This window comes from Convolutriloba macropyga, unplaced genomic scaffold (assembly GCF_964194025.1).
Source record: "Convolutriloba macropyga unplaced genomic scaffold, txConMacr16.3 SCAFFOLD_1113, whole genome shotgun sequence".
In the NCBI taxonomy this organism is placed as follows: Eukaryota; Metazoa; Xenacoelomorpha; order Acoela; family Convolutidae; genus Convolutriloba; species Convolutriloba macropyga.
In genome coordinates, this window is record NW_027449678.1 from 1 (window position 1) to 23,556 (window position 23,556).

General features: G+C 36.4%; 1 protein-coding gene across 1 annotated transcript in view; it reads right to left on the reverse strand.

Annotated features, from left to right (window-relative positions):
- Positions 1 to 414: 414 nt before the first annotated feature.
- Positions 415 to 23,556, reverse strand: part of LOC142355239 (guanylate cyclase soluble subunit beta-2-like) — a 51,029-nt gene continuing 27,887 nt past the window's right edge. Inside the window, exons 9-13 of the mRNA XM_075407465.1 lie at positions 13,355 to 13,517; positions 6,238 to 6,409; positions 5,422 to 5,605; positions 1,945 to 2,289; positions 415 to 1,001 (exon numbers count right to left, since the gene is read on the reverse strand). Coding sequence (XP_075263580.1) covers positions 562 to 1,001; positions 1,945 to 2,289; positions 5,422 to 5,605; positions 6,238 to 6,409; positions 13,355 to 13,517 — 1,304 coding nt within the window. The 3' untranslated portion in view covers positions 415 to 561. The remainder of the gene's footprint in view (positions 1,002 to 1,944; positions 2,290 to 5,421; positions 5,606 to 6,237; positions 6,410 to 13,354; positions 13,518 to 23,556) is intronic.

A 23,556-nucleotide genomic window follows, 5' to 3' on the forward strand; every position in this document is an offset into this window, starting at 1 on the left:
CAGGAGTGGTCTGCAGCAAAACTAAGATACAGTTCCTTGCACACCATACTTTTCGACTGCTAACTTTTCGGTCAACAACATGCAGTAAAATTAGAAGTCTGCTGACGGTACTTGATAGCCGATGATTCTCAATGGGTAGCCGTTACAAATGCAGAAATTCTAAAATATAATAAAATTTAAGTCTGATTCAATAGGTGTATAGCTCAAAACATTCTGCTGTTTTCTGATTAGCAGATTTGACGTGCTGATTAGCCCTTATTAAAATTTGAGAAACATTTTCTGCTCTTTTACTTTTTTTTCTCATCTTGATTATCATTGCTATTTATCACGAAAAACAACTAATGGGTGTTTTACTAAGGTCGTCTAACATTGATGGGAAAGCCTCGACAATTGCTACCACTTTGGACAACCTCATGGGAATAAAGATTAAAATACGGAGAGATTTAACCGATCCGATGTTGAAATTATGTTACAAATGTTATTTTTTTAGAAATTATTTATCAAAACACATCAATAGATGCAGCAAAGTTTTGAATGTTAAACGCTATCCAGAGAAAAAGTTTACAACTCCATGCCAAAGGTTTTAAAATTTTTTATTGCTTGGAATATTGGATCTCTTATTTTGAATTTATCGCATAATGATGGTCTTTTTGACGGTCGTAGTGGACGTTTTGCCTCCTCCTCCTTGTTGTTGTTGTTGTTTTGTGCCATTAAACCATTCATATCCATCCCAGCTGTGTAATACGTAGTCGTAGTTGTAGTGTTGCTATTGTTATGCATATTTTGTTGTGGCATTGGTTGTTGCTGCTGTTGATAAACTGTTGTGGTTGTGTTTTTTGCCGAATTGTTCATGTTTGCGGCGTGAACAGCTGTAGCTGCCCCGTTCATTACTGCACCGCCCTGCTTCATTTCAACCTGGGCCAGGGTTTTCTGTCGAGTGATTCTGTTCACAGCTTTCCCAATGCCTTTGTACATGAGTGGGTTGCTCGGCACAGGATGACCTTGAATATAAATTTAAGGTGGAAAGCTGTCTTAAAAAGCTCGATATGCATTGTAAACAATTATTCAGAATGTAAATATACAAAAAATATAACTGCTAATAATGTAACAACCCACTGTACCGCCGTCATCAGTTTGCACAAATATTTGGAGCCCAACGTATTGGAACCAACTATCTTCACAGCCTCGCTACAGTGTGTAATACAAGTCTGACAAGTCTTAAATGTTTTATGATCACAGCTCTGAATCAGTACTGATACCTAGACTTGCAATTAGACTTGCCTAGTACTGATATTGACTTGGCGTTAAGTACGGGATAGCCTACATTTTTTTGTAATGGTCTGAAGAACGTCTCGAGGGTTTCTGTCCCCCCCCCCCCCCATACAACACTTAAACATAAATAAGACCTTATTTGTAAGACTTTAAGTGTATATTAAACTGATGATTTGTGACTTATCGAACTATTAATGGACTTAAACTACAACAAGGGTAGACTACAACATCAACAACGAGTTTCCGAAATCAGTGGTCTAGAGAACTTAATTTACAATCGTACATCACAAAAAGTATCCAATAACTCAGCTATCCGATTAGTGCATATTTTGACGTACCGCCAGGCTAATGGATTTAAATGGCATGAATGTGAAAAATGATTCAATTAAGTCTTCATTTATTCCCGCGGGTCGAGGTGTCCGCTAGATTTCAAGGCATTTTTGCGCGAAAAAATGCGCTGAAAGCGCTGAATTTCTATAAATTCAGCGCACTTCATGTAAAAAATTAGAAATTTATCAGTGGATTACTTACAAAACTTCAGCGCTTTTCAGCGTTTTTCTACTAAAATATAAGCAGCACTTTAATGTGCACTAATGGTTCAGCTCCCTCAAAAAACTTTTGGGAAAATTCCTCTTCCCGGGATATAAGGTGCATATCTTTCGTTAACTTTACCTTCAATCAAGTTGTCCTGGTAAGCAACCATTGACAAACTCTTGTCATAGTAGAAGTTGCTTCCTCCGGCATTCATCGGAACCGATCTGGTTGCATTGGCCACTTTACCCAACAACTCCTGCTCCCCCTTTTTACTCCCCTCCAAGAAGTGCGTGAACATAGTCCCCACTCCCCGAACTTCGATCTCCCCCCTATCTCGGATGGCAAACCCGAGCCCGTCAATTTTGGACTTGGTTGCTGGACTTATCTGGATGCGACTGAGCAGTCCGTGTGATTCCATTCTGGAAGCCAGGGTGAGGGTAGACCCGTAGACGCAGAATCGGGGGATTTTCTCTCCAATTATTCCTTAAATTTATTTTAAAAATAACAATCGGAATTACATGACAATTTACCTAATGCCAAAAAAGCCAGAGTCCCGGGTTTAGGCATCGACTTATGAAAAGACCAAGCTCGACCAAAAAGTGGTATGAGAAGACCATGCTGGACTCAAACAGCCAGTGAAAAGACTTTAGCTGGACCTAATCGTTCAGCTAGACTTTGGCTCGACCAAAATTTTTGATGCTGGAATTTAGCTCGAGCCCAATATGATGCTCGACTTTACCTGCCATAATGCCCAATTTGATCCCTTTGATGTTTTCGTTCATAAATCCGATTACAAATTAGCAATGGGTACTATAGTCAGGTTTTATTATAATAAAGCAGATAATTCAAAACCGTGTTCGGTTGTGATAGTGTAATATAAAGTCCCACTGGCCATTGAAGCATAGCCAGATGAACAAGAGCCTTACAATGAAAACTTGGTAAAAATACTTCATCAAATTATGATTGATCTGATTTATCATTATTATGATAAATGATCTTTCCGATATTTTAATAGTAGGGTCAGATATTGGTTAAAATTTTGGTGTTTTTTCAACTGGCCCCATTAATTTAATGGACAGGAGCTGTTTGCTACAGTTAAGGCTAAGGATTCCTACAACCCAAAAAGATTCGGATTATCAATTGAAAAATAAATGTACCATTTTGTAGGGGAATATTAGTTTGGTTTAAAAAGCCGAGTCTATCGAATTGGTTTTCAATTCATAGTGTGCTATGAACAAAATCTACGTTGTTTACAGCTTTTTTTGCAACTCTAGGCCAGATTGCACGTTGCACGATTTTGCCGGACGAATGTGTACCTTGAATGAATGATGAAATTTAACAGTCCTATCAAATTAGGCTGATCTCTTTATGTATGCCAATCTGACTTGATAGAAGATATGACAAATCAGAAGCAAGGGTAGTATAAGTCTCAATTTAAATTTCGTGGGGCTGAAAGATGAAAGTTTAAAAGTTATTATGAAAAAACACTTGCTTACAAATTACCAATTGAATCAGGATGAAGTGCCATTGATGGGAGAAAATAATCGTCGTATCCTGCATACGAATTTGTGTTCACTAGCCAAAGTTGCTGTACAAAAAATAGAATACCTTTGATCAGTTAAGATTACTGATCCTTTTCGATTTCACCTGAAGTATTAGAATATTTGCTGAGAAGCCGTTTTCTTTGGCGGAACTTGGTGAGCTTCGCTTCACACTAATTTTTTTGGTCCCAAATTGCAGAGGAAAATTTACAAATTATCCTTAGCTCAATTTGAGCCGATAGGGAGCTAATCAAACGTTGATGTTTATAGTGGGATTGATTCCTAATTTTCCTAGTGACCGAGATAGACAAGAAGTTAAACTTTTTTTTATCTCAGAGAAAAAATTTTGAAACCTGAAAACGCAAAGAATCAAATATCGATTTTACAGGCGCCCAACGTCTACTTTTTCCGTCTTGAAAACAATCTGCTTCTTTTTTTTGAACTTGAGAGAAATTTTCCGCACTACAACTGTCAGTTGCAAACATGCAGCAAATCGAGAAATATTAATTGATATCGGGCCACTTACTTGAAAGAGCGCGTATTTGACGTCCTGATACTAGTCGAAGAAATCCAGGCCTGAATTGATGCAAATTTTTTTAGATGCAAAAAGTGTTATTACTGATATGTTGTCAGTCAGAGCCGGCGATCATATATTTAGTGCGTACAGGTAGTGGTGGTAATTTAATTTAAACGTATGATTTCTCTATAGATGCCGAATTAATTGTTGGCTCATTTCCAGTAGCTCAAATACTATGGCTAAACAAAAAGCACATACAAGGATGCAGCCAAAGAGATGAAGTGATGGTTGATAGAACTTGATGCCACGCTATTCACGGAAAGCATGCACAGCATAACCCTGATAGCACTAGAAAATAAGAACCAGGAAAATAAAAATAGAACAATCCCAATTTGCAACACTTTTCCAGAAAAACTGTTGAAGACCAAAAAGTGCACAAAAGCAGAGAAAACCATTCCTGAAAATATAATTGTCAGACTAAACTGTCGCACAGCAATTAACAATCGCAAACGTGCATGGGCTTGTATAATCAATCGGGTCTATTCTGCACTCCCCACTTTCTTTTTACTTCCAATTACTATTTATGAGTTGTTATTCGACATGCTACTATGTAAAAATAGCACGTGCAACGGAGGGCGGGGGGGGGGGGCTAAAAATATATGACCACTAGGCAGCGGGTTGCGAGATGGAATAGATGCAATCAGTCCTGGAGAAAATAGTCCCAAGAAATCTAGAAAGAGTTGCAAATATTATCTAAAAGCAATTGACAAACAATATTTATGACTTCGGCATGTGACTCTGCTCATTTTAAATGACATAAATTAAGATTAAGTAAAAAAAAAATTAAAATTGCATGACGTTTTGTAAACAGTGTTGTAGTGGGCTTAATTTTCATTTTGTGGTTTACAATCCTATGCATAAACGCAAGAGTGTGTGGTTGTTAATTTGTGTGTGTACCGTTATTCCGACGATTATCCGGTACTTAATTCGGTCCATCTGATTTCTTCGAACTGTTTTGTTTGAGACTGTTTTGGCAGGGACTGTTTTGGCATTACAAAAATGGTCTTCTCAGGGCCTAAATATTTTTTGCAGAGGAATGGCTATAGTATTAAGCTGGATTTCTGGGCTTTAATCAGTTCAAATAGTTTATTTGGACGCTGATTAGGGCTAACTTTCTTAACATTACCTATCCAAAGAGGTTAACAGAGAGAATTTCGCTTCGGTATCACATCAGAAAATAGGTATTGACCTAACCCAGAGGACTCAAGTATGGGTATGGGTCAGATTGAACAGACCGAGAATTGCGCATAGGCCAGACCGATATTCAGGTACGAGTCAGACCAAACAGACCGAAATAATGTATGGAATAGACCGAAAATAGGTATGCGCCAGACGGATGACAAGATCCAAACACCGTCAGCACTATAAGATAGAGGGTTGCACCTTGCCCTCTGTCCGCGACCCAAGGCCGTCCGGCCCATACCTGTGTTGGGTCGAGGAACTCATCCGGAGTGTAAATCAGAGATCAGCGAGTACTGATAATCTTAGCGTTCTAACCAGTAATGACAGGTCCAGTGTGAACTCCAATTCTGAGTTTGATACTTTCACTTGTGACAGGGGACAGGATTTGTTTACTGGCTGCCATTATAGCCAGTGCCATGTTACATACTCTCTCTGCGTGACTATCCACGGGAATGGGAAGACCTCCACAACACACGTACGCATCCCCAATATACTCCACCTGGAAAATGAAGAAGAAAAACTAAACTGGCAAAAAACAACTAGCAAAAATATTAAATTCAGATCCTAGTTTCAGGTCAATTATGATCGTGTTTTATATTACCGTTCTTACAAGAAGTCAGAATTATGAAGCTTGCAAATTTTAGAAGAATATCTGGAAAAATTAACTTTAATTGCTCCGTTTATTCCCAGAAAACCCAAACTTGATATGATATAATTTGATAAGAAATATATATATATATATATATATATATATATATATATATATATATATATATATATATATACTTAAACATGGTAAAACTTCTTTATATCTTGGCATATTGCATGGCAAGAAAACATAAAGATAAGCACAAACTTGTAAGATCTTTGAATGATTATAAGGTGTATGAAATTACGATCCATTGGGGTCTTCAAGTTCATCTTTTTACCTTGTAAAATAGAATTTCAACGGTTCCAAAATTATTTCAAAGTTTGATAAGAAAATCAAATGATCATATGATATTGGATGGTTTTTATAATTTATAAAGTTGTTTATAAAAATTATATATTATTACTAGAAAATTTTACTCGAAATCTTTTCATAGTTCTTGAAGTTGTTTAAAAAAACTATTTTTTGCGCCAGAAACTTACTTTAAATACATCATGGACAAATGTGAGTCCATCGAGTGCCCTGTAGAGGTCATTGAGGACAGTAGCCACAACATCTGGCTTGCACTGGTTGCATATTTGGGAGAACTGGACCACATCCGCGAACAGAACTGTCACTTCTTCATACACTCCAGCTGTGAACTCCAGTCGATATCTAAAAAATATCAACCCCTTAAATTTCCAAGTTTCTTTCGGATAATTTGACTCTCAAAAAGTCTGATCTTCAGTAAATTTTATCTCACTTATAAGTTTTAACACTTTTCCAGTAGCTTTTTGTGACAATTTTATGTATCAGTGTAAATGAATATTTTGCAGATTCAATAAAGTGATAATTTTGAACAAATGTTTTCGTCAAGAAAAAGGCCGATAAAATAATTTGTTTTGTTGCAGTTACGTTACTGCAACAAAACATTTTGATCAAAATTTTGCATTTATTTCTTGAACCAGGAATACTAAATTTTCTTGTTAAATATGTTTCCACTTTAGTCGGTTTTCATTTTCAAGTCGCGCAAACATAAAAGAAGTGCATGAGCTACGGATTATAGAAATATGCTGAAAGATGAGGAATGGAAAAGTGGAAAGGAGTAAAAATTTTTCATAAATCTGTTAACATTCATTCCTTTTATGAATTAAATCTTCTTTCTGATACAGAATGCTGTACTTAAAATGTTAAAACAAAGGCAAAACAGTTGAACTCTAAGAAGCGTAAAAAATACAGTTCTCAAAAGTGATCTAAATTGTTTCCTTAATTTTGTCAGCTCTAGGATGGCTAAGAAATCTAAAATACTTTTACGTGTTTCATCGCTTAGAATGTTTAAATTACATTAATATCGATAAGTTTGGTCATTTAGCCTTGCAGATACTATGCCAACTCATCATTAACAGAAAATACCTTCAAGTTTAAAAAACAGTTTGTCAAACTAGTTCAAAATGGATATATTACTGAAAAAAACATAATGGTTAATAAAATATCAGTAGAGAGATTAACAGTGACCAAGTTCTTAGGGTTATTTTCTAGCCACACATATGCAATTTTGAGGCTCGCAATTTTCAAAATTATTAACCAGTTCAAAATATGAAAAAGAAAACAAAATTCACACAAAAATGACGTACGTAAAAAGAAACTTAAATTTTTCCTTATATGTAAATTAGACAGATAACATTAGTTATCAATGTTAATAACATACATTAGAACAAATTCCTATATCAAAAAAAATTAAAGCTTTAGAAATTTCTTTTTGCTATTTGTGATGGCTGGACATGGTTGTCTTTTTTCCAACAAACCAAAATTGCAAAAACACGGCTTTGAAAATCTGTTGAGAGCAAATATTACGCGCTGAAAATAGTGGCCCGAATTAGGTTTTACCTTTGCAGAAGAATGGAACCAAAAATCTGACCAGTAAATCTATCTTTCCGAATGTGCGGTCGAAAAACATATTCTGATAGTTGTTCTTAGTCAGTTGTTCTTATCGACCACATATATCAACTTTTAAAGCTCCTTCCTCACTGGCAAAATGTAGAAACAATTGTTAAAATTGTCAATGACGGAACACTAAACAACTACTAAAAAATGTCGTGAGCTAATTAAAAAGGTACCAAATTTTTATGATGGTTTCCGCACTACAATTCTTGCAATTTTGAATGTTCCAGCTTTTCAAATTTTTAACACCATGTCCACAAACATGAAAACCAATGTTCACAGACAAAACGCTCCAAGTAGAGACAGACATTAGACTTTTAAGGCTTCTTATTAGATAAATCACTTTTATTATGAGTTTCATCAACATACATTTGACAAAATTTTTGAATCAACCGAATAATTTGAAACTTTTGAATTAATTTTGTTTCTGTTGAGCATGATTGTTTTTACATTCCACCCGAGAACATTTGCAGAATTGTGGTTTTGGGTTTTTTGAGCTGAGCCATCATAAGCAAAAGAGCAGCCCGCGTTTATGATTTCTCAAAACTATTTTTATTAGCCGACAAAAGATAAAACCGTCGTTCAAATTTTTACGAACTTAAATTCGCAGACATTTTATTGAAAAAAAAAGATTCCCGGTTAACAAAGTATCAGTAAAAAGATTAACAGAGAAGAAGTATTTATGGTTATTTTCTAGCAACATATATGAAATTTGGAGGCTCGCAATTTTCAAAATTGTTACCCAGTTGAAAAATTAAAAAAGAAAACAAAATTCACAAAAAAATGACGTGCGTAAAAAGAAAATTAAATTTGTTCTTAAATGTAAACTAGACAAATAACCTTATTTATCAACGTTAATAACATACATTAGTGCAAATTCCTATATCAGTAAAAGATAAAGATTTAAAAATTTTTGTTGCTTTTTGTGGTGCCTGGACATGGTTGTCTTTCTTCCAACAAATAAAAATTGCAAAAATACGGCTTTGAAAATCTGTTGAGAGCAATTTTTATGCGCATGAAATAGTAGCCCGAATTAGGTTTTACCTTCGCAGACGAATGGAACCAAAAATCTGACCAGTAAATCTATCTTTCCGAATGTGCGGTCGAAAAACATATTCTGATAGTTGTTCTTAGTCAGTTGTTCTTATCGACCACATATATCAACTTTTAAAACTCCTTCCTCACTGGCAAAATGTAGAAACAATTGTTAAAATTGTCAATGACGGAACACTAAACAACTACTAAAAAATGTCGTGAGCTAATTAAAAAGGTACCAAATTTTATGATCGTTTCCGCACTACAATTCTTGCAATTTTGAATGTTCCAGCTTTTCAAAATTTTAACACCATGTTCACAAACAAGAAAACCAATGTTCACAGACAAAACGCTCCAAGTAGAGACAGACATTAGACTTTTAAGGCCTCTGATCAGATAAATCACATTTATTATGAGTTTCATCAACATACATTTGACAAAATTTTTGAATCAACCGAATAATTTGAAACTTTTGAATTAATTTTGTTTCGGTTGAGCATGATTGTTTTTACATTCCACCCGAGAAAATTTGCAGAATTGTGGTTTTGGTTTTTTTGAGTTAAGCCATCATAAGCAAAAGAGCAGCCCGCGTTTATGATTTCTCAAAACTATTTTTATTAGCCGACAAAAGATAAAACCGTCGTTCAAATTTTTACGAACTTAAATTCGCAGACATTTTATTGAAAAAAAAAGATTCCCGGTTAACAAAGTATCAGTAAAAAGATTAACAGAGAAGAAGTATTTATGGTTATTTTCTAGCAACATATATGAAATTTGGAGTCCGCAATTTTCAAAATTTTTACCCAGTTGAAAAATTAAAAAAGAAAACAAAATTCACAAAAAAATGACGTGCGTAAAAAGAAAATTAAATTTGTTCTTAAATGTAAACTAGACAAATAACCTTATTTATCAGCGTTAATAACATACATTAGTGCAAATTCCTATATCAGTAAAAGATAAAGATTTAAAAATTTTTGTTGCTTTTTGTGGTGCCTGGACATGGTTGTCTTTCTTCCAACAAATAAAAATTGCAAAAATACGGCTTTGAAAATCTGTTGAGAGCAATTTTTATGCGCATGAAATATTAGCCCGATTTAGGTTTTACCTTCGCAGACGAATGGAACCAAAAATCTGACCAGTAAACCTATCTTTCCGAATGTGCGGTCGAAAAACATATTCTGATAGTTGTTCTTAGTCAGTTGTTCTTATCGACCACATATATCAACTTTTAAAACTCCTTCCTCACAGGCAAAATGTAGAAACAATTGTTAAAATTGTCAATGACGGAACACTAAACAACTACTAAAAAATGTCGTGAGCTAATTAAAAAGGTACCAAATTTTTATGATGGTTTCCGCACTACAATTCTTGCAATTTTGAATGTTCCAGCTTTTCAAATTTTTAACACCATGTCCACAAACAAGAAAACCAATGTTCACAGACAAAACGCTCCAAGTAGAGACAGACATTAGACTTTTAAGGCTTCTGATCAGATAAATCACATTTATTATAAGTTTCATCAACATACATTTGACAAAATTTTTGAATCATTCGAATAATTTGAAACTTTTGAATTAATTTTGTTTCGGTTGAGCATGATTGTTTTTACATTCCACCCGAGAAAATTTGCAGAATTGTGGTTTTGGGTTTTTTGAGTTAAGCCGTCATAAGCAAAAGAGCAGCCCGCGTTTATGATTTCTCAAAACTATTTTTATTAGCCGACAAAAGATAAAACCGTCGTTCAAATTTTTACGAACTTAAATTCGCAGACATTTTATTGAAAAAAAAGATTCCCGGTTAACAAAGTATCAGTAAAAAGATTAACAGAGAAGAAGTAATTATGGTTATTTTCTTGCAACATATATGAAATTTGGAGGCTCGCAATTTTCAAAATTATTACCCAGTTGAAAAATTAAAAAAGAAAACAAAATTCACATAAAAATGACGTGCGTAAAAGGAAAATTAAATTTGTTCTTAAATGTAAACTAGACAAATAACTTTATTTATCAACGTTAATAACATACTTTAGTGCAAATTCCTATATCAGTAAAAGATAAAGATTTAAAAATTTTTTGTTGCTTTTTGTGGTGCCTGGACATGGTTGTCTTTCTTCCAACAAATAAAAATTGCAAAAATACGGCTTTGAAAATCTGTTGAGGGCAATTTTTATGCGCATGAAATAGTAGCCTGAATTAGGTTTTACCTTTGCAGACGAATGGAACCAAAAATCTGACCAGTAAATCTATCTTTCCGAATGTGCGGGCAAAAACAATATTCTGACAGCTGTTCTTAGTCAGTTGTTCTTATCGACTACATATATCAATTTTTAAACCTCTTTCTTTGCCGACAAAAGTAGAAACAAATGTTGAAAATGTTAGGGATGAGAACAATAAACAACTACTAAAAATTTCGTTAGCGGATAAAAGGGTACCAAATTTTTATGATGGTTTCCTCACTACAATTCTTGCATTACTGAAGGTTCCAGCTTTTCAAATTATTAACGTGATGTCAAAAACATAAAAACCAGAGTTTACAGACAAAATGCTCCTAGTAAGGACAGATTTATGGGTTTTTAAAGATTTGATTAGACATGTTGCATTTACTATCAATTTCATCAACATACATTTGACCAAATTTTTGAATCAACCGAGTAAATTGAAACTTTTGAACTATTTCGTTTCGGTTGAGCATGATTATTTTTAAAATTCCAACCAAAGAAATTTGCAAAATTGTGGTTTTTGTTTTTTGAGATAGTCTATGATAAGCAAAAAAGCAAACCGCATTTATGATTTCTTAAAATTATTTTTATTGGCCGACAAAAAATAAAACCGTCGTTCAAATTTTTACAAACTTAAATTCGCAGATATATTATTGAATAAAAAAGATTCCCGGTTAACAAAATATCAGTAGGACGATTAACAAGGTCCAAGTAATTACGATGATTTTTTAGCCATATATATTCAATTTGTTGGCTCGCAATTCTCAAAATTATTACCCAGTTCAAAAATCAAAAAAATTCACAGAAAAAAGACGTACGTAAAAACAAACTTGAATTTTTACTTAGATCTAAATTAGACAAATAAAATTAGTTATCAATGTTGATAACATAATTTAGAGCAAATTCCTTTATCTATAAAAATTAAAGATATAAAAATTTCTTATTGCTTTTTGTGATGCCTGGACATGGTTTTCTTTTTTTTCCAACAGGCCAAAATTGCAAAACTACGGTTTTCAAAATCTGTTGAGAGCAATTTTTATGCGCTTGAGATATTAGCCCGAATTAGCTTTTACCTTTGCAGAAAAATGGAAACAAAAATCTGACAAGTAAACCTATCTTTCCGAATGTGCGGGCGAAAAACATATTCTGATAGCGGTTCTTAGTCAGTTGTTCAATTACATAAATCAATTTTTAAAAGTCCTTTCCTCGCCGACAATATGTAGAAACAACTGTTCAATTTGTTAATCACGGGAAAATTAAGTAACTACAAAAAATGTCGTGAACGAACTAAACAAGTACCAAAATTTTTCATGATGGTTTCCGCACTACATTTCTTGCAATTTTGAAGGTTACAGCTTTTCAAATTACTAACACCATGTCCAGAGACATAAAAACCAAAGTTCACAGACAAAATGCTCCAAGTAGAGACAGACTTTAGACTTTTAAGGATTCTGATTAGGTAAATCACATTTATTATCAGTTTCATCAACATACATTTGACCAAATTTTTGAATCAACCGAATAATTTGAAACTTTTGAATTACTTTTGTTTCGGTTGAGCATGGTTGTTTTTATATTCCACCCAAGAAAGTTTGCAGAGTTGTGGTTTTGGGTTTTTTGAGCTGAGCCACCATAAGCAAAAGAGCAGCCCGCATTTATGATTTCTCAAAACTGTTTTTATTGGCCGACAAAAGATAAAACCGTCGTTCAAATTTTTACGAATTTAAACACAATTTTGTTTTCAAAATAAGGGTGTTGTGCTGGAATAGTTGTCTCAACGAATTGTTTTTCAGCTAAAAAAAGACAAAATGCTTCGAAAAAGAAACGTGATAACAATTATTAGAACTGGATGACAAACTTTTGTGAAAGCGTTTAAAAAAAGTTCAGTTTAGATGAGGAGCTTTTGAAAATTACATAGCATATTTGAGGAGTTACATTTTATATAATGTACATTTGAAGGAACACTATCGTCTTTTTTTATCTATCGAAAAATTTGTTCAAGTAATCTAAACTTTTTAGATATTACAATCAAGCGGTTTGCAAAACTTTTGCTCAAAGAGCTTAGGAAATTCATATCTTTCTCAGAAAACTATTTTCCATTAGTTAATCTAATTTTTATTGCACAATATGTTTTTTTCAATCGCATTTGGCCTTGTTTTGTAAGCATATTGCATTGAAAAATAAATAAATTCAATTTCTACAACACTAATTATGAAATTTAACTTAACTTTTTTAAAAATTAATTAACATAATTGGAACATATTTTGGTGGTGATTGGTGCGAATTTAAGAATTTGATGAGATGGTGGCTAAACTACGATGATTTCTTGTTTTTCACCGCATTTATTTTATCTAAATATTTTTCATAAAATTCACATGCTGTTAACCTTGACCGTGCATATCAGTGACGCCGCTTGTGAGACTAACCCCAGCTCAATCCACTGTTGTGCCAGATAGTATGGCAGCATGGAGCTGGATATCTGCAGACATTTGTCACCCAGACTGCCGTCTCCGAATCCACCCGCAGTCATTAACCCTATTCCACCTGCTCCACCGGCGCCGTTCATTCCACCTCCATCACCATTAGCTGCTATAACACCAACAAGGAGGCTCGGTAATGTGCGATCGCACATAAGGTTCCGACCCCGCTCATCCACAATTTTGGCATAATTGTCTACCAAATGAGGAACAGATAGAAAAACACAAAAATTCAAGTATTTTTTCAAAAACACTGGCGTATGAACAAAAAGATAGCCTCCGAAGCAAATAACTCAGTGGAGTAAAAAATGACGCATTAGATTGATGAGATATGCCGATATTAAGAAAACGAGCGAAGACGAACGGCAAAATCAAACAACAACAAACAATAATTACATCAAAAAATTTATGTCCGTTTTAAAAAACAAAACTTAATAACAAAGTCAAAATAGCGTCAGATAAAACTGAAAATAAACAAAATAAATTGTAGTTCACCAGAAAAAATGGTTATTCACCAGTTCATAATAAGGCTTGGTAACAAAAAAGAACAGAAACTTTAAAGTTAGAAAAATTGCTGAATTTAAAAAAAAATCAATTAATTTCAAAGTAATGAAAACCATTAGGAACTAATTAAAATATCCCATAGGTTTACAATTACCAATGCTTCTAAATAAGGGAATAAGGAACCGCAATTTTTCATGCAGTTTCAAAAAGAACAACAAATAGACAACAAACAAAAAAATCAATTAAAACTTGCCAGAAACTTCAACTTGCCAGAAAAATCAATTGAAACTTGCTTTGGAAGCCGTAAAGCCATACTTTGGCCCACAAAATATGTTAGATTGCACCATCTTCGAACACCGATAATGTATTATATGACCGCTCATTAATGAAACCTAGCAACAATTAGACAATGGAAAAAAATTGCAAAATTATATAATACTTTTTTTTTCGAAAAAAAAATTTCCAAAGACATGTAAGCCCTTAATTACAAAATAAAAAATTTGAATAGGTTCAACCATTCTTCCAAAGGAAGCCCGTGAGAACTGCAATTATCTAGAATATGTCTTACGTCTACAAAAAAACGTCAAATGTCAAACATGACAAAAGTCAAAAATTGATTTACTTTTTTTTGTGAAAAACCTGTGTCGAAGCCAGTAAAGTCATAACGAATTCTTTGAAAACATTAGATTTTGTGACACCAATCCCTTTTGACAACTTCCCATGACACAAATAATGCCATCTTTAATTTTAAATAAGCGAGAACAGGTAACAAACAGACAATAAAAGGAACAAAATTGAGAAGTTGAAGTGTTTTTTTTTCATTTTGGAAAACAATTGTTTTCAAAGTCATGAAAGCCATCGTCTATGTTCTATCATCAGAACATCGGCTCATCTACTCTTCCATGAACATGAAAAGCCAATCAAACCAGATCCCTGTACAAGAAATGAAATACGACTAAAAAGACAAAGTAAAAATGACGAATAAAGACAAAATTAAGAATTTCAATTAAATTCTTCGAGAAAGTATTGTCAAAGTGGTAAAGAACCCCTATCTATATGTTTAAGGATTTAAATATTATCATTAGTGTCTTATTTTGAACGCAAAAAATGTGATATATAAACTGCCAATAACGTGATAATTTGACAAAACCAGAAAACATGAAAATTGGGCAAATATCTAAAAATTAAAAAAAATGATAAATCTAGTAGTATCAAATCCAGAAAACCATAATTTAATGCGTAAAAACGCAATAAAGAATAACTTTGAAATCAACAGAGAGAAGGAGAACTCTTTAATTGCTGACACTAAACTACAAGTTGACCAAATTAAGAGAAAAATGGAGGCAAAGTTCAATCAGACATTTTTTATTTAAAAATCAAATATTTTGAAAGTCAAAACGACCATAAGCTTTCAAGCAATCATCTTGAAAAATTATTTTGGAGCTAATTAGGAAGCCAATAGGACCTATCACTTGTGAGCTTTGATTTGAAATGTTCTCTTAATTAATTAATATTAAAAATATCAAATTTTTTATATAAAAAACCGACTGATGACAATCCGAATTTGTTTTGGATTGTAACGGTCCAAGATTGGTACAAAACTAGTCCTGTTAAAGATGATTGTCCATTTGGAATAATTAATTTTTTGAATGTCATTGATAGAGAGATTTTGTAAGTAAAAAAATCAAATATAAATGCTGCGTTTTTGATAATCAACGAATAAAGTTAACCAAAAACGGCAAAGTTTTAAATACAGAGCACTCTCAACTGAAATTGAAGTAGAATTAGCCCCTTTTTTGACTCCAGCGACCAGTGCAGGGACATAATTGCAAGGCACGCCTGAACTACCGCAAAGTGATTACACCCACCAGACCAAAATTCAAGTACAATGGGAATAATCCGAGCAATTCCATTGACTCAATGCACTATTTGTGCATTCTGCCGCAAACGGACAATGGAAGTTGTGCACCCAACAGGGGAAAAAGTGGGTTAAGACGAAGCTCTTTGACTGTGTGCAACAACAGGCAGGACGATGGGAATCTACTTCGCAGTCACTGATGTTGACGCTGATGGTGGGTGAAACCTCTGTATTCAAAAGCTTCACCCAAAGACATGGATTGCAGTTGGAAATGTTTGCAGCAAGAACTGCATACTTCGTCTTATGAACTTGCCTAGTTTAACTAATTTAGACGGCAGGAAACCCAATCATTGAACTTTTAATTGCGTGGGGTAGTCAAATCGAAATTTTTGGATATTTTGTCAACATTAACCCCCACAGTTGAATTTTTAAGAGCGAAAAAACATTAATTTTGAAATTTTAGGCCGATTTACCAAAAATTCTGAAGAAATTGATACAATCCGTTCGTATATCAAAAAATAAATTCAGATATAGAGAAAATTGACAGAATATTATGCTAAATTGTTCGATTTTGCAAATTTTTGGTCAATTTTGATGCAAATAAAAAAAAATAAAACATAGAATATCCAGATCGAATGTTGAAAAACCGTACTTTCGCGCATAAAACCGTCTAGTTTACTGGATTACCGTTCCATATACAAGAATTTTCAAAAATTGACTGAAAATAGAGACAAAACTGGACAAAAGCATAAAAGTTTTGACAAATTTGTCAAAAAATATTTTTCTCAACAAGAAGATTCGTTAATTGAGTGAAACTCAATAAACATAAAAGTTGTGAAAACTTTCACAACCTCCGGCCTACAGAAAAAAAAATATTGAATCATTATAATCTTTCCTCGTCGCTCGTTTATGTACCGTTTCGTCCGCGTCCTTTTCGTCCTTTAACTTTTCAATTCTCCGTGTTCCGTTCTTTCAATAACGTCGCTCTCCCAAAACTTTGCCTTTCATTTTCTTCCGCTACTTTTCAGGATTTTGATGTAGTATGTCATATATGATGAAGTATGTTGTTGTTTTTGCTTTAGCATGTTGAGTATGCTAGTATGCTGGTTTGTTGTTTAGGTTGTATAGCTTTCTAGGTTGTGAATTAAGTTTACTCTCGAGCTACGGCTGGATTGTTTTTTTGACTCTTCAACTTTAATGAATTACTAGCCCTCCAGTTGTAGTATATTGATTTTGCTGCTATCTGTTTGCGTGTAACTGTGTGATTGCTAGTTGGTTTGGACTTTTTGCTTCCTAGGATGTGACTTAAGTTTAATCTCGAGTTACGGTTGGATTGTTTCTTGACTTTATTAACTGTCAGAGTCTACAAATACACTTCTGTAGTTTATTTATTGTTTCTGTAGCTTGTATAATATTGTTAGTACGTTGATTGGTTTTTTTGGTTTGGGTATTGCTGGGGCGTGACATAAGTTTATTCTGGATTTCAAGCTAGTAAATTTTTCGACTTTTTCATCCTTTTAGCGTACAACTGCATTGCCGTTGATTAATTTGTTATTATATTAAGCCCCATAATGAACTATGCTAGATTGTCTTGCAGTAGCTTCTCTCCTTTTTCCTAGGGTGTGACTTAAGTTTGTTCTGGAGTTATGGCTAGGTTGTTTGGTTGAATTTTTCGCTGTGGTCTGCTAACATAGTTCTTTCCGACTTCATTTACCTCCCGTTCTTTCCCCACCGTCGCTTTTCGTTGCGTAGCGCGTTTTTCGCTGGTCCTCCCGCAAGTCCCGTTTCCGTTCTGTTCTGTCCCGTTTCCGTTGCGTCGCGCGTTGCTCGCTCGACTTCCCGTCCGTCACTTTTCCGTTTTGTCGCGTGTTGCTCGCTCGACTTCCCGTGTGTCCCTTGTCTCCCTCCGCTTTGGGCGCGTAGCTTTCAGCGCTCCACTTCTGTTTTTGTCCGGCACTGTGTGCTTGACGACGTTTTCTGCTCGGATTTGTTTTGCATGGATTTGGTTTATTTGGAGTGTGCAAATAATAAATAACCGTGTACAATGGTAGTTTGGCTGATTTTTCAAAAGAGTAACATTGTGAAGTCTAATAGTCTTGATCAGAAAGTCGAAAAATTGTACGCTGCCAGGTCAAAGCGTGAAGCTGAATTGCATGCTATACATGAAAATATCCTTCAATTTACAAATAGTCAAAGTAGTCGAGTGAAAACTGAACACCTAGTAGCAAAGTGTAACGAAGATTTTTTGACTGTCTTAGACAAAAATGAAGACTTGATTGCGTTTGCTCGAAAAACAGAGGATCCAAGTACACTTGTTCCTTCATTAGAGTCTTACTTGGAAGCAATGACAAATAAGATTAACAAGATAAACACTTCAGCACGAAACTACATCAACTCTGCTGATGATAAAGTAAGCGAGTTTCAGGAACTGAGGGCTTCCATTCTTTCTAGATTTCCCTCACTGATGTCCTCGTCAAAAACATCTAGTCAGCGTGAATATGATTACGTAATTGCTAAAATGAAGCGCGAAGAAATTGAGTAGCAGAATAAGGCAGCCATTCGCCTTGCTAAACAGAAAAAGCAAATGGAATTAGATGAACTAGAGGAAGGCAACAGGAAACGGATGGCAAAGGCAACTCTGCAAAAACTTGAAATGCTGGCCGCCATTTCTAAGGTAGCCAGCCAATCTTAAAGAACTGCAAGTGCTAGGAGCTCAATGAGAAGTGAAAAAGCTGTCCAGGACTAGATCAACACCTCACTTGCTTTAAGTTTTAACAATGAGGAGAAAACTGGTGAACCAGGGGTTACAAATGACCCTCCAGAATGCCTTAGCCACAATATCGGCGAAGCAGTAGAAGATCACAACAATGACATTTCAAGGCAATCCATTCCAAAAAATTGTCGAGGCAATTACTTTTTAAGCAATGAGACATAAATCCAAATAATGAATCCGAGTTTTTTCCCAATGCACAACTTCATTTTTTACAAGCAAGGGCACCTAAAACATCAAGTTTGCCTAAGAATAATTCGGCCCCGCGTATATGCTCCCGACAACAAATTAATTTTGTCCCCGAGCACCAAACGCCACTCTTCCCTTCCTCCTTTTCCGACAACAATTCATCCAGCCCCCGCAATAAACGTCTCCTTGCACCCAAGCGCCCCACCAAGTCCACACACTGAACAGCACAACTCCGAACCCACTCATTCTAATGACCTTCCAATTCCGAACCCCGTTTTCGCACCTAACCTCACTGCTCCCATCCCACACGCCCTTTTGATTATTCAGCCTCTCATCAACAACACTTTTCAGAATATTAAAAACCGAGTACACAAAGTTCTACGTCCTGTTGCTCCTCCTGCTCCAAATATTCTTAATATCCCTCTTGGCCAACACTTTGTGCAAAGTATGAGTCATTGGCGTTTTCCAGAGCACAGACTGTCAATAGTCAAACAAGACACTACCACCGTGAAAAGTGTGCCTTCAAATGTACAGGCACATATCGCACACTCAAGCACTAATCTTCCACTACGAATATATCAGAAATCACTACTGTTGATTGATATGCAATCATCGTCAGGCGCACAACAAGAAAACCTGATCGCAACTACTAGTAATGTTGTACCTGGTCTAGCTACTCCGGTTTTTCAGCCAACATTTCCTTATGTTGGGTCCACTTCGTTGAGTTGGAGTGGTCCACAGGTGTCTGCACCTTCCCCTTCGATACCGGACAATGCGTCGTTGATTAGGGAATTGGCGGATGCAAAAACAAGCAAGAAAAACGACCCTCTGCCCGAGTGGAAACTTGCACAATTCAATGGCGACCCATTACAGTTGTATGATCAATTCAAAAGCGCGATTGACTCGCAGTCGTTCACTGATGACGTTAAATTGACGTACCTTAAAACACTGGTCGCCGGTAAATCAAAGATTGCAACCGCTGCGTTTGCTTACTGTGGTTTAATGTACAGGGATGCACTAAGCACTTTTGGAACGTGAATTTGGCCAGCCACAGGCAGTCGTAAGTGCACACTCGGATAAACTAAGCAATTTTTCGCCTCTTAAAATGCACAATAGTGATAACATCATTAACTATTCTGTAGCCATATGCAGCCTCGTTGGGGTTTTCAAGTCACTATCATATGATGCTGACTTGAAGAGCGCTTCCCTACTTAACCAAGCGGTACAGAAATTACCACCAAACATGAAAGAGTCGTGGTCGCTCTTTACGGTTAAGAAGCACTGGGTTAAGCCTACCGTCCTTGACTTTAACGATTGGTTCAAAGAAAAGGCTGCGGCCCATGATCTTATAAAACAAAGTAGAACCAAGGCAAAACCTGAAGAGAACAGCACTTCAGTAACCAAGACCGAAACAACTTCAAAGGTGTTTGCATCAAACTCACAACAAAGGGAAACAAAGAAGCAAATGCCATCTTCCTCCACAAATTATTACTCGCAATGCATTGTATGCAAAGGTAACCACAGGCTATGGGAGTGTCGAGTTTTCAAGGAAAAGACTCCAACCCTATGTTGGTAACGTATAACAAACTTTGCTTTTCTTGCTTAAGGGACAAGCACACGTCCCGCCAGTGCCCTCAACCAAGAAAGTGCCGAGCAGAATGGGGTAATAGTTCGCATAACACACTAATGCATGGAGCAGATAGGGTTTTCCCCACAAAACAGCCAACAAATTCCGATAGCATTCAACCTTCTGACAACATAGGTCAAAGTAAATAAACTTCTAGTCAACTGCAGCCTAATAAGACCACAACAATGTCATTTGTTACTGATGTTAAGGGGATCCTTCAGGTGACGGAATTGAAGTTGGTCAATTCGTCCAGTTTAGATACCAAGGCTTTAGTTTTATGTGATACCGTCTGCAGTAACTCTTGGTTGGCCGGTAGTCTCGCAGATAGACTCGGTGTGCACGGTAAAGCACTAAAGCTAACTTTCAAGGGTGTTAATACCGAAGAAGTAATTGATACTAGGGTTGTTGAAGTTACTGTGAAACCAAGAGAACATCAGGACTTCGAACCATTTACCATCAACCTTTTCCTTAAGGAGAGTCTGAACGTCGGCTCAGATATAATTACTGTACAGGCCCTGCAAGAGACTTACCCACACATTGAGATAATACTCGGAGAAGATGTCTATCATGCCATCCGCCCGTTAGAATACTTCTCTGCCGATGAGAAGCGTTCACCTGTTGCCGCACGTTCACCCATAGGTTGGGCCTTAAGCGGTCCGTTGCCATCAAGTTCGTGTCTAACCTCAACTTGCTTTAAAGTGAATATCGAACATGACAATGAGTTAGCACGTCAAGTAAAGACATGGTACGACATTGAATCATTCGGGGCAAACAAGCAGGTCGACTCAAGATCTGCGGCAGACGCAAGGGCTCAAGAAATCCTTGAGAGTACCACCATGCACAATGGCCTGAGATACGATGTGGGAATGCTGTGGGCAGCAGACAACACCAAGCTCCCAAATAATTACTTCTCCTCCCTTGTGCAACTAAAATCTCTCGAAAAACGATTGGCCAAGGTTGAAGACCTTAGAGAGAAGTTTACTAGTACCATCAAGGAAGACCTAAATAAGGGGTAAGTAAATGAGGTTCCGGACGCTCACAAGGTTGAGAACCGGTCCGATAAAGAGTGGTACCTACCCCACCATCCGGTTTTAAACAAGAACAAACCGGGTAAGGTGCGTAGGGTGCTCTATGGAGCAGCAAAATTTCATGGTGCCCCACTGAATAAATCTTTGCTCACTGGCCTTGATCTGCTCCAAAACATTACTTACGTACTTCTTCGCTTCCGACAACATCCATATACCGTCGCTGCCGACATCAGGGGAATGTTTCTACAGGTTGGTGTATTACCATCAGATCAACAATCACTTCGCTTTCTGTTGCGGGAGGACCCCACAACTAACGTTGTAGTGTATCAATATATTCGGGGCTAAAGACTCGTCCACATGTGCCAACTATGCATTACAACGCACTGCGAGAGACAAGGCAAAGTTTGACCCTGAAGCTGCCAAAGCCGACCTTGAAAACTTTTACACGGACGATTACTTTGACTCAGTGGAGTCTCCTGAGAAAATTTGTAAGCAATTTACTAAATATAGCCGATCGAATTGATGGTTCTCCTCAATCTACTGAGCCCAAGGTTATTATTTCTTGCCAAGAGGATACTTCGCACGTGCTTGTGAAGTAGGACCACACTAGTGACACTTTAGTTGTGAGTAGGGGTAAAAGCAGCGCTATCACAAAGTCACTCACGCAGCGCTTGGTCCTATGTCTTGTCTCGAGAGTCTTTTACACCATTGGTCTTGTCGCAGAGTTTACTGTTGGTGCTCGACTGCTCTTAAAAGACATGTGGCGTGTCATAGGACAACATTGGGATGATGAGCTCCTGCAAGACAAGGTTCAATGATTTTTGGTTTGGAGTGCAAACTTAACAAAGCTTGAAAACATCAAAAATCCTCGAAGTTAATTTACAGGGCCTTTGATAATGTAGTATTGCATATGTTCGGTGACAGTTCGCAGGATATTTTTAGTGCCGTCGCATTCCTTCGAGCCCGAGTAACAACTCCTACCGTCATTGGGGAAAGCGCGCGTGGCGCCAATGAAAGTAATAACTGTCCTAAATCTGGAATTGCAAGCAGCTCTACTTGCCGCTCGACTGAAGAACGAAATTGTTCGGGCTCTTACTGTAACTGTTAACCAAGTATTCATGTGGACAGACAGCACGACCGTTCTCCAATGGATTAACTCTAATGAAAAGCAACCAATCTTTGTTGCAAACCGTGTTCGCAAAATTTTGGAGTAAACCAGCGATGACCAAAAGAACCACGTCCCAACTAAGAATAATTCAGCTGACGCTGGCACGTCCGCTGAAGTTTTGCAAATAAACAGCTGGGTCAAAGGTCCGCATTTCTTATCTAATCCAATTTTCCTTTTCGTACCGAACACAGACGCCATCAATAACATCAAGCTTGGCGTCAACCAGACATTCGCTATAGAAGACACTGTTTTTCTGGCTACTTCTGTCAAAAAACAGACAACTCTCGTTCCTTCAATAGTTCCGTTTTATAAGTTTGTTTCTTATCAAAATTACTTGCGCATTGCCGCATACGTTCTCCGAATTTTGCCTTAACATGCCGGCTACCGTAACGTCGGTTGTAACATTAGGGATCCTACTGAGCTTGACGATGCCCAGCGTCATCTACAGTACTTGGTGCAAGGAGAGCTTTTTTGAAACCGAAACGAAAGATCTTCTTGACAAAAAATCTGTTAAATGGAGCAGCCGAATCGCACCACAATAACCGTTCCTCAGTCAAAAAGGGATAATCCGTTCCTCGGGCCGCATCAAGCAGTTAATGGATGTTGGGTTCAACCTAAAGTACCCAATCATCTTAGACGCACGTCATCCGTTTGTAAAACTTTTCCTTGATCACGCTCATGCAAAGCATTATCATCAAGGCGATGAGTACTTAAGATCAATTGTGCAGGAACACTATACAGTACTGAAACTAAGATCATATTTGCGTTCCATCAAAGTTCCATCTAAGTTACTGTAAGCCGTACTACTGAGAAAAGATGGGGCTTCCTCTTCACCTGTCTCACAACCTGCGCTGTCAATGACGGGATAATTACATCCATGGACACCAGTTCTTGTGTCATGGGAGTTGAGCGGTTTGTGTCACGTAGGGGTACACCTGCCATGATTTGGTTGGACAATGGCACTAACTCTATTGGAGCGCAGAAAGAACTCCGAGAAAGTTTTGAAA